General features: G+C 37.8%; 2 protein-coding genes across 8 annotated transcripts in view; both read left to right on the top strand.

Moving 5' to 3' along the window:
- Positions 1–5,961, top strand: part of mast1a (microtubule associated serine/threonine kinase 1a) — a 63,597-nt gene extending 57,636 nt beyond the window's left edge. For all 7 annotated transcript variants that reach the window (XM_058772391.1, XM_058772382.1, XM_058772401.1 and 4 more), the window contains one exon: positions 627–5,961. In XM_058772391.1, the coding sequence (XP_058628374.1) occupies positions 627–2,389 (1,763 nt within the window). In that variant the 3' untranslated portion in view covers positions 2,390–5,961. The remainder of the gene's footprint in view (positions 1–626) is intronic.
- Positions 5,962–7,038: 1,077 nt separating this feature from the next.
- On the top strand, positions 7,039–15,579 carry atg4da (autophagy related 4D, cysteine peptidase a). The gene is made up of 11 exons (XM_058791597.1): positions 7,039–7,357; positions 9,696–9,932; positions 10,108–10,191; positions 10,404–10,577; positions 10,891–11,248; positions 11,352–11,416; positions 11,558–11,697; positions 12,331–12,409; positions 12,491–12,567; positions 12,671–12,790; positions 13,346–15,579. The coding sequence occupies exons 2-11, from the start codon at positions 9,737–9,739 to the stop codon at positions 13,523–13,525; spliced, it is 1,473 nt and encodes a 490-aa protein (XP_058647580.1). The 5' UTR covers positions 7,039–7,357; positions 9,696–9,736; the 3' UTR covers positions 13,526–15,579.
- The last annotated feature ends 311 nt before the right edge of the window (positions 15,580–15,890 follow it).

The raw sequence follows: 15,890 nt of genomic DNA, 5'->3' as shown, positions 1-15,890 counted from the left end.
ACAATAGGAAAAAGTGTTGCAGAGAAAAAAAAATGTAGGTTGTACAAAAATAGCCTATTAGGTATTTTATTCGTCTTGTCAAAATACTAAATTCGTTTAACATCTTGCTGTTAACACAGTAGCCCAGGAAAAGTGTCGCAGAGAAAAATAAATAAATAAATACAAAATCTGTCATTTAAAATGATAGACTAAGCAAAATATAAACAAAACCGAGTTGAACGTTCTTTAAGGACAGCGCATCCACACTTTGCGCCATCCTTATTCTGCTCTGTCACTCATCAACAGCCTGCTCTGAGCATCGTTATGTACATGCTGCGCACAGACCCCTCAAATAAAACGAAGCACTGGTATAGATAATACAATAAGAATAAAGCGCAGATATGCTGTTCTGAAAGGACATCAGGAACGGGATATTGTTAGACCACCCGCTCCCACTCAAATAACACCAGAGTTACAGACCGCTACCGCATTTTATTCAGGAATTTGATCCCGTGTCGCAAGAAATCTGGTCGTGTCGAGAACCAAGGGAATGCAGACCTCTAGATCAAAGCATATTTTGTGATATAAAAGGTAAAACCAACAACTAAAAAGTTTAATGGACAGATTCATTGATATTCTTGCCCCAGGTGCCTCCTCCCAGAGCAGTTCTCCTGCTTCCAGTACCCCAAATTCCCCCGCAACAACCCAGCATATGAGACCCAGCTCCCTGCATGGACTTTCCCCCAAACTACACCGCCAATACCGTTCAGCCCGCTGCAAATCAGCGGGCAACATTCCTTTGTCTCCATTGGCTCATACACCATCCCCAACTCAGTCCTCACCACCTCCTTTGCCTGGGCACACAGTCGGAAGCTCCAACACCACCCAAACCTTTCCGGCCAAACTACACTCGTCCCCACCAAACATAAGGCCTAGACCCAAGAGTGCCGAGCCACCCAGATCACCGCTACTCAAAAGAGTGCAATCAGCAGAGAAACTTGGGTCACCACTTTCATCTTCATCCGAGAAGAAAGGTGGGATTGGGGTGATGAGAAAGCACAGTTTGGAGATCGGACATTCGGATTATCGTAAGGATGGTTTCCACTGTGAGCTTGGCCTCCAGAGCTTGGTGGAAATTGAAGGTGAGAATCTGGCATCTGCCCCAACAACCTCTCCTTCACCCACCCAACCGACCTCATCACCGCCTGAAATGGGCGTTTTTAAGCCGGTAAGAAAGCTTGGCAGGCAGGAGTCACCTTTGAGTAGAGATGCTTTGCTTGCCGGAAGAGAAAGGGATCGAGACAAGGAGAGGATTGGGGAACCAAGTCATGCAAGTGAGCCTAAACCAGGGGCGGTCAAAGAAACACTCCCTCCTGGTGGCATTACTCCACCTGGAAGTAAGAAATCTCCAAGTGTTGAAGCATCTCAGCGGCCTCCTTCCACTCTACAGGAAATTTACCTAGCCAAGCCTCAGACTTGGCAGCCTCCATTGACCAAGTCTTCTCCGGTAGCATCAGAGTCCAAGCCTAGTGTAGTTGCCTGCATTCCATCGCCCCTGACCACAGCGTCTTCCCCGTCTGCCAAAACAACAGATCCAAGTTTCATCAAGGAAGTGGGAAAGGATGACCAAGGAAGTCTTACAAAAGTTGCCCAGGCAATAGGAATCACTAAGCCTTCATGCTCTGCAAGTGCATCAGGTGTTATCAGCAAAGACTTGTCGGAGAAAGAAGGGGGAAAGGATACTGGGAAAAAAGAGGTGAAACCAGAATTTGGGAAAACTTCAGTTTCAGTCAAGCCAAGTATGCCATGCAGTGCTCCTGGGAAGACAACAAGCACAGAGGTAACCAAAGCAAGTAAGGGACCAGGTGATGGCGAGGGTCTCAAAAAGAGCGTCTTAGATTCCCATACCAGAACTTTAGATGTCAGGGCGAGGACTGCTCCATCCAAAGGGGTTGTCCCGTCTCACCCACCCCAAACGCAGTGCTCTGCTTTGGGAAAACTTAGGCAGGACAAGGGCTTATCTCCGGTCAGCTGCTACCGGGGAACATTGGATTGGGAAGACAAATGTCTCTTGGAGGTTGTTGAGGAACACTCTCCATCTCCCACTCCTTCTCCAACTGGAGTGCCTCCTGGTCTGCCCAAAACTGAACTTCAGTCTCCTGGTGAGAAATCTGGTTCGGCTACACAGTTGACAAGCACAGGGAAATCTATAGGGCCTGTTAAAGGTGGAACTCAGGAGGGGCCCAAGGCCAAAGATACCACCAAATCGTTGGAGGTCACCCAGGCATGTGCACCAGGAAGACCTGATCCTGCTTCTGGCAGTAGACCAACTTCCAAAGGAGTCAGTCAGAGTCCTACTAGCACCTCCCCGCAGGTGAAGACTGTCATTACTCCTAAGAATGGCTCTTGATCGTGTGCTAGTTGGAAAAATGATTGCCTTTATTGAGGGTTTAGCGTAATTCAATGTTTTCAAGCACTTAGAAATTTAGGGACATTCCAGCCAGTGAAAAAAAGGACTAAATCATATTATGCGGAACAAAGGACAACAACTCCAAGGTTATTTTAAAGGCTGTTATTTATTGTACATGCAGAGCTGCATCAGAAAAAGAGTATAGATGTATTATATTAGAATGTGTGTTGGCTGTTTGTGTGTGCGAGGAGGTGCATGTTTCGTGGTGCTTGTGCTACAAGGTGAAATATCAACAAGTGCAAAGTGCTTTAACAGATCAAACAATGCTGAATACTGTGAACACCAAAACAATGTTCCTACTTTTTCTAAGGTGACCAACTACATAATTTCCTTAACCACAAAAACTGAAAAGAATTTGCTCAAGATAAAAGCTTATCAAGTTTTTGAATTAAGAACATAATCAAGGACACATTGCTTCCGTTGCTGTAATTTTTTGGCTTGTTACATGATTCAGGAGTTTCTAATCAGGTTTAGCATATCCATTAATAGTTAGTGCATACTGCTTTAGCCATGAGGAGAATGTCGGCACAAATAGCCTTGTGGGCAGCACACCGACATGTATCGCCATTGTGCTTCGGGTGTCCCGAGTTTGAATCCCAGCTCGTGGACCTTTCCCGAACCCCCCCCCCCCACTTCCTGTCCTATCGAAATAAAAGGCATGGGAATGCCAAAAATAAAGCCATGAGGAGGATGCTGGCTAAACCATAGATTCATTAAAATTGTATCTTAACCAAGTCTCTCATCATACTGAATGTCTAAACTGTTGACATTTTGTCGATTTTGTTGATCGCTGCCTTCTGAGGTAAATATCATTGGCCCTTTATGGCAAGCTGGTATCCACTTTTGAATGGGGAATGTCTAAAACTTCTTAAATCACCAATAATTTTGCTATTAATTCTCAAATCAAACTAACTAGACAATATTGTTCAACCATTGACAACCACTGATCTTACCATAGAAGAAGACAGTTCCTTAGTATGCATTGGCAAGCAGGCACCTCTATGTTTGCATACTTGCCAAGAGTATGTTTCTAGCCTTACAGTGTCTCTGTAAATAAGTTTACAGGCAGATTTGATTCATACTCACAAATAGGTCAGTGTTATCCACAGCTCTTGACACGGATTGGTGCATCTTTACGCTCTTCTTTGCTACTCAATTCTCTTTAAAAGTGATCGTTGACCTCACTGTGACTCTAGCGCTCAAGTCTCATATTCGCTACCTGAATAATAGTTCTTAAACCATGAGGGTTTGCAATAGCAAGGGGGCAAGGTTTGGCTAGTTAGCATGCCCCGGTTAGCCCCTGCTGGTAGATGTCATAACTACACCATCTGGCTGTAAAGAGAGCACTGACAGCTATTTAAAAGTAGCTGTGCATTGAAATGAATTCTAATGCATTTTGAAAATCAGTAATATTAGAGGAGTGGTTAAGGTTTTGAACATCTTTGCATCTTTGTCTGCATTTTATAGTGACTATAAAAATGTGAGATCATAAACTAAAAACCTTATGGATTTAAGTGCTAAATGCATATCAACAATTTTAGATGGCATCCTTCATGAGCATCGTCGTAACACAGGTCTTGATTACAGAGATTGTTGGATCAGCACATTTATGATGATTGTTGGAATCTGCAGGGTGAAGGAGGATTGTATGGTAAATATATTCTATAGTTACTCAAGCATCAGTAAATGTCACTGTTGTCATGGCAACTCAGAGCCGGTGTAGCCTGCCATCTGTTGGCGTTTTTTTGTGTGATCTGAATGTTGTTCACTAACATGCAATGAAAATATCACTAACATTTGTTTCTAAAGTAACTCTGTTTTCACTTAAGCATATGCAAAACAAATGTTTGTAGGGATGCGACTGATGCTTTTTTGCAGCATTTGTTCTTTTGCCATTTCCAATGAAACATCACTAGGAAACGGTTGTAAAGATGAACAGTGGTTTTACTACAGTAACCATAGTTTATCTATGGTATTAGTAGTAAAACACAGTAAAGAAATGGTATAAAACAGTAATAAACTAAATAGTATAAATTGTACTTGTCTCAGTATTATCAAGTTAATAATTATGTAAGCAAATTCAAAAAACAGACTGAAAAGGTTTGTGCTTTCAAAAGACTCACAAAACTACACAGACATTTGCAGTCATTTGTCAGATTTCGACATTTTATTTTGTGAACATATTGAACTTATTTGTGTCATCATGTAAATTTGTTTATTTAGTAATGCTGTGTATAAGCATATTGCATAAATCTGCATATGAGCATATTGCTAAAAATAATACAAATATATATCATATGATAACTGATTTGAGGCGTCGCAGGAATAGATGGAGTTATGCTGCCATCTGATGGCTAACAGGAACACTGTCACTATTTTACACCCTATATTTACATGGTAATAGTAATAGGAGTTGCAAGCGGTGACAAGACCAAGAGTGCTTTATTTATTTGTTTTTCATAGTACCGTACAGAGGTATTGATTTACTGTAGCATGATGATGCCTTTGGATAGACATTTAGATATCTATTAATCCTTCCGTAAATGTAGTCTGACGCTGATTATCTCTCAAGCAGCTCTGTCATCTGAAATATCTTTTGCTGTTTCATATCTGGTTTCAGTGTTAGTGAGATTTCTTTATATCTATTAAAAACATTTATTTATTGTAGTATACAGAAACTCAACACAGAGTATATCAGAGAGTTATTTGGATGTATCAGTGAAATGGAGAAGTGACGACAACATATGCACAAAATAATGTAAAGATTTTGGGTGAATGTGTTAATGTATCTGATGTTATGTTTGTAACACACCATTTTCTTTTTTTGCTGTTTCATAATTGCCATTCTCGTCATATTCGGCCCTTTCCCGTGCATGAACTCTCAGTTGTGGTTAAAGGCAACTAACACTTCACTGGCCTGAATGTTTCCACTTTAGATCATGTGACTGTTATAGCTGATCGAATATGAGACTAATGTTTTATAATGTTCACTTAATCTGTACTGTAAAGCCCTGTGTCTTATTCGATTCTGAATTGTCTGATTTACACTGCAGTGTGAACTGAAAAACAAGAATCCACACATATTAAAAGTATGTTGTCCACTCGTATGTATAAGAATATATTCTTATGTGTTTGTGTTTATGTGACCATATTTGCGAATATTTCTGTTTTTTAATGTAATATCCTATAAAATGTGATTATTTTGAGAATGCACTTTATTTCATGTCGGTTTTTTTATACGTTCATTGTTATTTTAACAAACTGTCCAAAATTCTGTACAATACTGTACATAGAGGTAAATAAAGACCGTTCTAATGTGAATGTCCTACATAGGAGAAATGAAGAGTACAGTCTTGTATCACCTGTTATGTGGCATTTTGGACATGTATTTGTTAATTTATTCTATTTATTTGGCTCTGTACATCACTTTTACTTACAGCAAATGTCAATCGATCCATTAACTGAGGTGCAGTGTGTGTAGTCAATCAATAAAGAGATATTGTATAAAATTACATGTGTCTTTTATTTGCTTAAGAACCTACTAAACTCGAACCGGAAAGTTAAACTTTGAATGTTGAACCTCCTTGTCTGTTAGTTTGAGTTGCTAGGGTTTTAAGTTTTTGTCTGTTTGATAAAGTATTGCTAGATTCTTGGTCAAGTCAACATAGTTATAGACTTTTGGTCACAGAGCTTTTGACCTCTCTTATCACATTTGTGACCCTGGAGCACAAAAAGTAGCACAGGTATATTTGTAGCAATAGCCATCAATACATTGTATGGGTCAAAATTATTGATTTTTCTTTTATGCCAAAAATCGCTAGGATATTAAGTAAAGATCATGCTCCATTAAGATATTTTGTCAATTTCCTAGCATAAATATATTCAAACTTAATTTTTGATTAGTAATATGCATTGCTAAGGACTTCATTAGGACAACTTTAAAGGAAATTTTCTCAATATTTAGATTTTTTTTTTTTGCACCCTCAGATTCCAGATTTATCTCAGCCAAATATTGTCTTAACATAACAAACCATACATCAATGGTAAGCTCATTTATTAAACTTTCAGGTGATGTATACATCTCACTTTCGAAAAATTGACCCTTATGACTGGGTTCATGGTCCAGGGTCACATTTATGGATTATTAGTTAACAGTACTCAAACTGATCTTTTGTAAATACAAAAACTATCTAAATACTGTTATCACGATCACAATAATGATGCTTTTAGTGCTCTGCAAGCAGAATTTACTCAATTGCAAACAAAGCATAGCGCTACTATGACCTTTTACTGGTTTATACTAGTAGCCTAATTGTGAAAGTCTTACACAACTTTTAAAAACTACAAAGTGTGGACATTTTCTTTCCTCATCAATGTAAAATCTGACTAACCAAATAAATACCATAATCCTTTCCTTTTGATACCCCAGACTATTGTTTTAATTTATATTCATCTTGCATGTACATATTTGATAAATTAAATAAATAATATAAAATAATCTATAATTAATTGACTACAGTTTCTCGTACGTGTAGAATAGATCGTCCAATCATCAAACGGCAACGGTCACACCTGACCAATCACGTCGCTCGGTGGGCGGGTCGAGGGTGTGTATCCGCAATGACAACAGGAAGTGGCTGCGTACTGGTTTAATCTGTCGCTGTTTTATACACTATTCGTCTCAGCTGACAGTTTGAGAGCCGCGCAAGATTGTAAAGACGCAGAAACTCATGACTACAGCTTTAATCGATACTCGCCGCGATGATGGTGCCTGAGGAGGCCTGAGCTCGGTCTCACGCAGCGGTCGTCCTTGCCAGACATCCAGAGCAGCTCGACACTGGACATCGCTATTTATAGGAGAAGTAGGAAAATAACCGGAACATCAAACATGCCGGGTCTAACATGAAGGTAACGCCTCTAGCTGGCTAAAATGACTTTTCAAGTGCACTAGTGTCTGGAAACATGATATGTCTTCGTACTACATACTAAAATATTTCACACAACCCACAGAATCAGGCTGCCTTATAACGATTCAGTGAATTAGGTATTTTTTAGGGCATTAAAAGCTGTATCGTGACTAAAAGTAGGCGATTGCTCCGTTCAGACATGAATGACTTATTGACAACGACATTATTTCACATTTAGCAACAAAAAAATGGGGTTTCCTCTTAGGCTGTGTTCAAAATGACATACTAGCGTACTTCGTACTGCATTATTGGCAATATGTACATTAAATAGCCTACTTAATAGCCTTTTCTACAATGGTATGTCACGTGATCTCAAGAGCGAGTGCAGCCTAGTTATAATTTTGTAAATAAACGATGCTTAATTACTGTTTTTTTCCCCTAAAGTGTCTTAAATTTTGGCAGTCAGAATCTATTGTTGTTCATAGTAGGACATGACAGGAGCGCACTGCATTGTGGGAACCACATTTTGACAAATGAAATGAGTATTCTGTGCGAACAGAAAATACACACACTATTATCATGCTATTAATCTAGTGTAAATGTAGTATTGTAGTATGCTATTCTGAAAGAAGCCATTGTGATGAACTGGGTGTTCACTTTTTCTGCTGAGCACTCAGTGGTCACATGGTCTAAAATTCACATGTATCCACTTTCCCCGAGCAGTCTAGTGAACTAGAATGAAGTGGAAATTTTTCAGCTTTTTCATTATTGGGAAATTATGTCGTCTCTCATCGTAAACTGGTCTCATTTCCCTTCTTTACACTGTAAGCTCAAACTTCCTTGAGATAATAAGGAAACGAGTAGTCAGAATATTCTCACTGTAATGTGTGCTTGAACTCTTGTGGACGTCAGCCGCCACACCTGTCCTCAGTCAGGGCTCATGTGACAGGCTGGTTTCTCACACACAGCTTGTTTGTTTATGTAACACACAGGTGGAAAGTTTTCTAGATTGAAAGGTGTGTATTGTAATGTCATATTACAGTGAGTAATTCAAGTTGTGTGACTTCTTTAATGCTTCTACCGAAAGTACCGTAACTCTATTATAGTATTAAGCTTGATTTGAATATTCATGTTGGTAATTTTTTTTTCATGTAAATTAATGTATGTGTGTGTGTGTGTGTGTGTGTGTTATTATTATTTTAAAGAAATTAATACTTTTATTCAGCAACAACACAGTAAATTGATCAGAAGTGACAGTAAAGACATTTACAATGTTACTAAATATTTCGATTTCAAATAAAAGCTGTTCTTTGAATCTTCTCTTCATCAAAGAATCCTGAAAAAAAAAAAAAGTATTAGTTTCTACAAAAACATTAAACTGATTTCAGTTTTGATCAAAATTAGAAATGTTTCTTGAGTGCCAAATTCAGCTTTGCCATTACAGAAATAAATTGCATTTTTAAAAATATTCAAATAGACAAGAGTTGTTTGAAATTGTGATAATATTTCACAATATTACTGTTTTTACAGTATTTTTGTATAGCCTTAGTGAGGAAAAGGAGATTTCTTTCAGAAACATTTTTTCAAAACCTACCCCAAACCTTTATCTATTCGATTGTGATAAGTTCTAAAATAATTTATAAATTGCTTTGTTTGAGTCAATCTCTACAATGATTATAAAAATCCTTATCTAGTAATCTGAATGACTAGAAATTACTGGTGTGGGGATCCTGTACATTGCGCTCAGTTATACATCAGAGAATACCATGGTATTCCCATGTTACAAGAAAAATAAGTTAATTTAGGCTTCAATACTTGAAAATGTCCAAATAAATAAAATTAATATTAATTACATTTTTATTTGTATTTTTTATTTTTGCTGTGTTATTAAATTAATGCTTTTAAATATTACCTTTTAAGTGAGTGTGAGATGATCACAAAGGTCATCTAAATGAAGAAATGAGCATGCACAATTAAATATCCATTGTCGACTGATATCAATAAATGAAAAAATCTCAAATAATAACTAATATGGTAGCAGCATTTTAAGCATCTCTAGTATCTAACCTGTTTTCTCAATATAACTTCACCGTGACGCTGAACAGGCATCATTAATTATGTAAATGTGGGTGTCACATGTTAATGCTTCAGTACTCCTGATGCCAGAAGTCTGATTTCATATTCATAATGAGACATTTTTGCAGCTTTGTATGCTTTTTTTGGACTGAGGAAGGGTTTGAGTTCTGAGAATCACAGTGTGTTGTTATAGCACAGCTGTTTTACCAAGAAATGAAGGAAGTTCTCATACCATATCTTCTCTTTCTGTCTCTCTGTTTCAGGCTGAAGTTCTTCTGTAATGCTGCTGTATTCAGCCTGAACCATGAACTCGGTGTCTCCCAGTGCTGTTCAGTACATAGTGGGCGGCGGCGCTCATGAGGACAAGCCCTCAGCGCAGTCCAGACGCCACAACGGCCACGGCGCAGTGCCTGACGGCCTCAGAGAAGGCTCTGGAGAACCCGATGAAGTGGATCGCCTGAAAGCCAAGTTCATGTCCGCATGGAACAACGTCAAATATGGTTAGTTTTCATGCATTTGTTACGGTTTGCGAACTGTTTGTATGACTGACACAAACAGTTAGTTCCTTTTTTCCCGGGCTATTTTTGAAGTCAGATGTAGAAGCACATGTTCAAAAATGACCATAACAAATATCACTGACTGTATCTTAGTAAGTTCCTCTCTTCATTTTCCCAGGCTGGACCGTTAAATCTAAAACTACCTTCAACAAGACCTCTCCTTTGATCTTCCTGGGTCAGTCCTATCTGTTCAATAGTGAAGGTGAGTCATGTGATCTGCCTGAGAGCCACCATTGGTTGAGTCAACTTAAAGGGATAGTTCACCCCAAAATGAAAATTCTGTCATTAATGACAGAATTTTCATTGCGGGTGAACTATCCCTTTAACCTTTAAATGCCTCACTTTTAGTCTCTGCATTTTAAACTAGAGAATAAATCATATGCAAATGTTGAAGGTTGTATTCTTTCGCGCCAGATGAGGTGGATCGTTTCCGGCAGGCGTTCGTGTCGTGCGTGTGGCTCACCTACAGGAGGGAGTTTCCTCAGCTGGAGGGATCCAGCCTGACCACAGACTGCGGCTGGGGCTGCATGCTGCGCAGTGGACAGATGCTGCTGGCGCAGGGGTTACTGCAGCACCTCATGCCTCCAGGTAAGATCTACTGTCCCATTTGTTTATTTGTACCTAAATCCTTACTGAAAACCAATTACTTTTATTAAATATATATAGTCACAATAAACAATGGTAGTTAAAAGGGTTTCTGTGGGTCTTAAAAAGTCTTAATTCACCCTTCCACAAATTAGGGCCTTAAAAATGTCTTAAATCAGAGCAAAAAGTAAATGTAAATGTTTCATGCACTGCAAAAATGATTTTCTTATCAGTATTTTCGCTGACCCCAAAGTTTTACACAGTAGTGTGCTTCACTTCTATAGACTCATGCTGTCTTCTGCTCTCTGTATCTCAGACTGGAGGTGGGCGGATGGTCATCTGCTGACAGACGTTGATTTTGAGGTGCTAAAGCCCCGCTCGCCCTCCCGTCCGGCTGGCATGTCTCTTCCATCCTTCAGTTCTTCCTGGACCAGCCCCATTTCCCAGAGAGACCCGAGCTCTGGCAGCAGTGAGGGTCAGAGTCGGACCCCGGCCCGATGTCCTGCAGCCAGCCATGAGCCTCATCTGGAGGCTTTGCACCGAAAGGTGGTGTCTTGGTTTGGTGACCATCCCTCAGCTCCCTTTGGCGTCCACCAGCTGGTAGAGCTGGGAAAGGAGTCGGGGAAGAGAGCGGGGGACTGGTACGGCCCGTCCATAGTGGCTCATATGCTGAGGTTAGAGGAGAGCAAGTGAATCTGATCATATTTAGATTTAAAAGCTTCTTTTTAATATCTGAACTTTTGACCTTTTATGATTTAATGTCTTTTCTTCTATCAGAAAAGCAGTGGCTAGAACCGCTGAGTTTCACAACCTGGCTGTATACGTGGCACAGGACTGCACGGGTGAGGCTTCATGTTCAGTCTTGTGGGCTGTGCATCATGCGATCATTTAAAAAAAAAATCAGTTAGTGAAACTGAAACGGTTTCCTGTACGTGTTTGTAAGTGATGTTTAGCTCATGCTTCTGCTTCTGTGTGTGCTGCAGTGTATAAAGGAGATGTCATGAGGTTGTGTGAGTCGCCGCTAACACAAGAGCTGTCCGAGAGCTGGAAATCAGTCATCATTCTAGTGCCAGTACGGCTGGGAGGAGAGTCGCTAAACCCCTCCTACATTGAGTGTGTTAAGGTACAAATACACTAACACCTGTGTGGGGAAAAAAACGGAATTTAAATATATAAATCACTTTGTAAACTTGCCAAAACAGATATTATATTATGTTATATTTTTTTTATTAATAATGCAATAATAACATTGTTATATATTGGACACCCATTTTGGTGTCTGCATCAAAATAAATTTACAAATTGATTTTATATAAATAAAAAGCATATTATATACAAGTAGAGGTCTACTGTAATGGTTCAAAAACTTTTGTGAACATAAAATATCAAAATATGGGTGAAAATGTCTCATCATCATTCAGCATGACACATATATTTATGTAAAAATGAAACAACATTTGTACTATATTATATTATAAAAATTATATAAAATATAAATTTTCACAGCATTAAAGTAAATCATATGTCCCTATTTTACTATATGATTACAAGTAAAATAAATATAAAAGTAATGTATTAGACTTTTTAGCATGATCAAAACGTAAAAAAAAAAAATTGTGAATTATTTTTGTGACAATTAATCATCACAAAATTCATGATGAGACCCACACACACACACACACACACACACACACACGTAAAGTACATATAATATTTTACATTTATTTTTTATTTATACTAACCTCTCTTTTCCTAGAACATTCTCAAGTTAAAATGCTGTATAGGAATTATTGGAGGAAAACCCAAGCATTCCCTGTTTTTTATTGGCTTTCAAGGTACGTGTCTATTAAGAACTATGTTTTGATTGGTTACTGCGTTCCTGTCTGCTTTCTGATTGGCAGCTCTCTGTCTTCCAGACGAGCAGCTATTGTATCTAGACCCACACTACTGTCAGCCAGTGGTGGATGTCACCCAAGGCAACTACTCTCTGGAGGTGAGATGGAAAGCAACATTACATTTGCATCAGAAGACATTTTCATTTTGAAGTTTTGACCATGTGTGAGGAACTGAATCTGCATCGGTCTTTTCTCTCGTAGTCTTTTCACTGTAACTCGCCCAGGAAGATGAACTTTAGTCGTATGGATCCCAGCTGCACCATCGGGTTCTACGCACAGACTAAGAGAGACTTTGAGTCTTTGTGCTCCGCGGTCAGTGAAGTGAGTGTCTTGTTTGAATCAATAATATTTCTTGTAGTGCTGTCAAATGATTAATCGCGATAGTTTTTCTTTACATAATATATGTGTGCTTACTGTGTCTATTTATTATGTACTGTATATATAAATACACACACATACAGTATATATTTAGAAAATATTTACATGCATATATGTATATTCATATAATTCATAAATATATTTAATTTATAAACATAACATATTCTTCTTAAATATACATGCATGTGTGTTTATTTATATATACATAATAAATATACACCGTACACACACACACATATATATTATATAAACAAAACATTTATTTTGAATGCGATTAATCGTTTGACAGCACTAGTTTCTTGGAATAAAAATGTTGAAATTTGTCTTTTTTTCACTGAATATACAATTAACAAATTAATGGCGCAATTTTAATTTATGATACATAAATATCCTCTAACATTAAATTTTTTTAGCCATTTTGGAATGAATGCATAAAAATGAAATAAATACTATTATATTTTTTTTTTAAATATGGATATTATTTTTGTTCTTTTTCAGGCTTTGTCATCCTCTAAAGAGAAGTATCCCATCTTTACATTTGTAGAGGGCAGGGGACAGAGCTATGGACTGGAGGGGCAGAGCGGGGGGTCCATGGACGGTCCTGCAAACATTTTCTCATGCAACAGAATGAGCAGGAACAATAAGAGAGGAAGCACAGATGAGTTTGTGCTCCTGTGAGGAGCGTATCGCATGTAACACAGACCCCACACCAGTGATGCTGCACCCAAATTCATAAAACTGCTGTTCCTCACATCTGTGCACTGCAGAATATAAAGCAAACCTGGCACCGAGACTCTCAAGAAAACCTGTCCGAGTCATATTTCACCCCAAAACCAAAGAAAAACTAAGAAATTATGTTTTGCATAAAGAAAACATTGCATATTTTTAGAATTATGTCGTGATGTTATTTTAATGACAGTTCAACAAATTTTCCTTCAATTATCATTAGCATAATGCCAAAAACCTTTTATTCTCCATACTGTAATGTAGAACAGCTATATTATTTGAATTGTAATGTGTTTTTGCACAGCCTTTTAATTGATCTAATTTGTAATTAAAAAGTTGTTTTAGATTTGATTACTGCATTACAGTATGAGCATGTTTTTGCATTACACCAATGAGAATTTTGAGAGGAAATATGCTTAATTATCAATGTGAAAATGTAATAATTCTAAAAATAAGGTTAGCTTTCTTAATGCATAATATAATTTTGGGGTGGCACCTGCATTTCTTTGGTAAACTTCTCCATCAATGTGACATTTGTTCATGAATGGATAAGAAGCATTTTCTATCGTTACATTTTTTTCAGATGATTCAGCCACATTAAAGGAATAGCTTGCCCAAAAATAAAAATTTGCCCCAGGCCATCCGTGATGTAGATGAGTTTGTCTCTTCATTTGAACAGATTTGGAGAAATTTAGCATCGCTTTGTTCACCAGTGGATCCTCTGCAGTGAATGGGTGCCGTCAGAATGAGAGTCCAAACAGCTGATAAAAACATCACAATAATCCACACCAGTCCAGTTCATCAATTAACATCTTGTGAAGCGAAAAGCTGTGTGTTTATAAGAAACAAATCCATTATTAAGGTATTTTAACTATAGGCTGTTGCTTCTGGCCAAAATATGAGCCCATAATCCGTCCTTTTTTGCTTCCTCCAGTGAAAAATTTGCCTCGTCATGCAGTTTTTCGCTTCATAAGATGTTAATTGATGAACTGGACTGGTGTGGATTATTGTTTTTATCAACTGTTTGGACTCTCATTCTGATGGCACCCATTCACTGCAGAGGATACACTGGTGAGCAAGCAATATAAAGTTACATTTCTCCAAATCTGCTCTGATGAAGAAACAAACTCATCTAAATCTTGGATGACCTGAGTCAGTTTTCAGCAAATTTTCATTTTAAGTATTTATTTAAGGTGTATATAAACACATACACACTAACATTTTGTCTCATACACTGAACACATGATCCTGCTGTTGTGTTGCTGTCTTTAAGAAGATACAGAGGTGCTCTAAAAAAAAAAAAAAAGGCTGCTCTATAACAGAGCTGGAGGGATTGTGGGTAATTATGACAATGAGTAAACCTCCTTGTTGCTGTTTGATATGGCTGGTTTTCTCATTTGTGTAAATTGTAAATCTCTCAGCTTGTGTGCTTGATCTGGGTGTGTTTTTGTTTTAAATCATTGTGCTTCATTTGTCGCCAGTTTACAGCTTTCTCTTATTTAATTGTATATTTTTATGAGGAATCACAGCCGTAGTACCTCCTCGAGCTCCAGAAGTTGTGCAGCATCGAGTCTGATGCCGGAAGCTGTCTGAATATTTGATGTCTGATTTGCTTTTGCTTGTTCAGGTCAACAAAATTAGCTGTTACTGTTCAATTTTATTTAAGCTGTTAATTTTATTTTTACAACTTGTATTTTTGATCATCGTTCTGAAGATGCACTGGATGAAGCTGAACTGCTGTCACTGTTTGAACAATCGTTTTTTGAATAATTGTAGAGTTTTTATTGTGTATCTTTTGTCTTTTACGTTTTGGACTCTTTCCTGGACATGGGACCAGTGGACTAGAGATTATGTGGACTTTTGCTTATTGTGGACATTTTATTTTTTTTTCGGATTGGAAGATGGAAATGATCAGTTAAATGTAAGAGACAAGTAAATTGGTTATAATGCCCCAATTGTCCTCACTGAATATATGACATTAAAATAACTAAGTATTTTTAAAGCAACAGTTTTTGACCTGACGTATTTGAGTGCATCTTGGTACCATTGAACATGAACACTACTATCTGTTTGCTTTTAAGTTTTTTGTGTCAAAAATAGAACAAATATGATGAAATTAGTGAGATATATTCTCTTAAGATATAGATCTTAAGTCGCTGGGGTATATTTGTAGCCAACAATACATTGTATGGGTCAAAATTATCAATTTTTCTTTTATGCCAAAAATCATTAGGATATTATGTAAAGATCATGTTCCATGAAGATATTTTGTAAATTTCCTACTGTAAATATATCAAAACTTAATTTTTGATTAGTA

The sequence above is a fragment of the Onychostoma macrolepis genome, chromosome 01 (genome assembly GCF_012432095.1).
Source record: "Onychostoma macrolepis isolate SWU-2019 chromosome 01, ASM1243209v1, whole genome shotgun sequence".
NCBI classification, from domain to species: Eukaryota; Metazoa; Chordata; class Actinopteri; order Cypriniformes; family Cyprinidae; genus Onychostoma; species Onychostoma macrolepis.
The sequence above is the reverse complement of the archived record's forward strand: the minus strand, read 5'-3'. Positions and strand labels throughout refer to the sequence as shown.

What these genes read in the sequence shown, in the direction of transcription:
- atg4da (XM_058791597.1), top strand. Translation starts at nt 9,737, where the DNA reads ATGAACTCGGTGTCTCCCAGTGCTGTTCAGTACATAGTGGGCGGCGGC. An exon ending in GCAGCACCTCATGCCTCCAG is followed by an intron (nt 10,578 to 10,890) that starts GTAAGATCTACT and finishes TCTGTATCTCAG; the next exon opens with ACTGGAGGTGGGCGGATGGT. An exon ending in GTTTTTTATTGGCTTTCAAG is followed by an intron (nt 12,410 to 12,490) that starts GTACGTGTCTAT and finishes TCTGTCTTCCAG; the next exon opens with ACGAGCAGCTATTGTATCTA.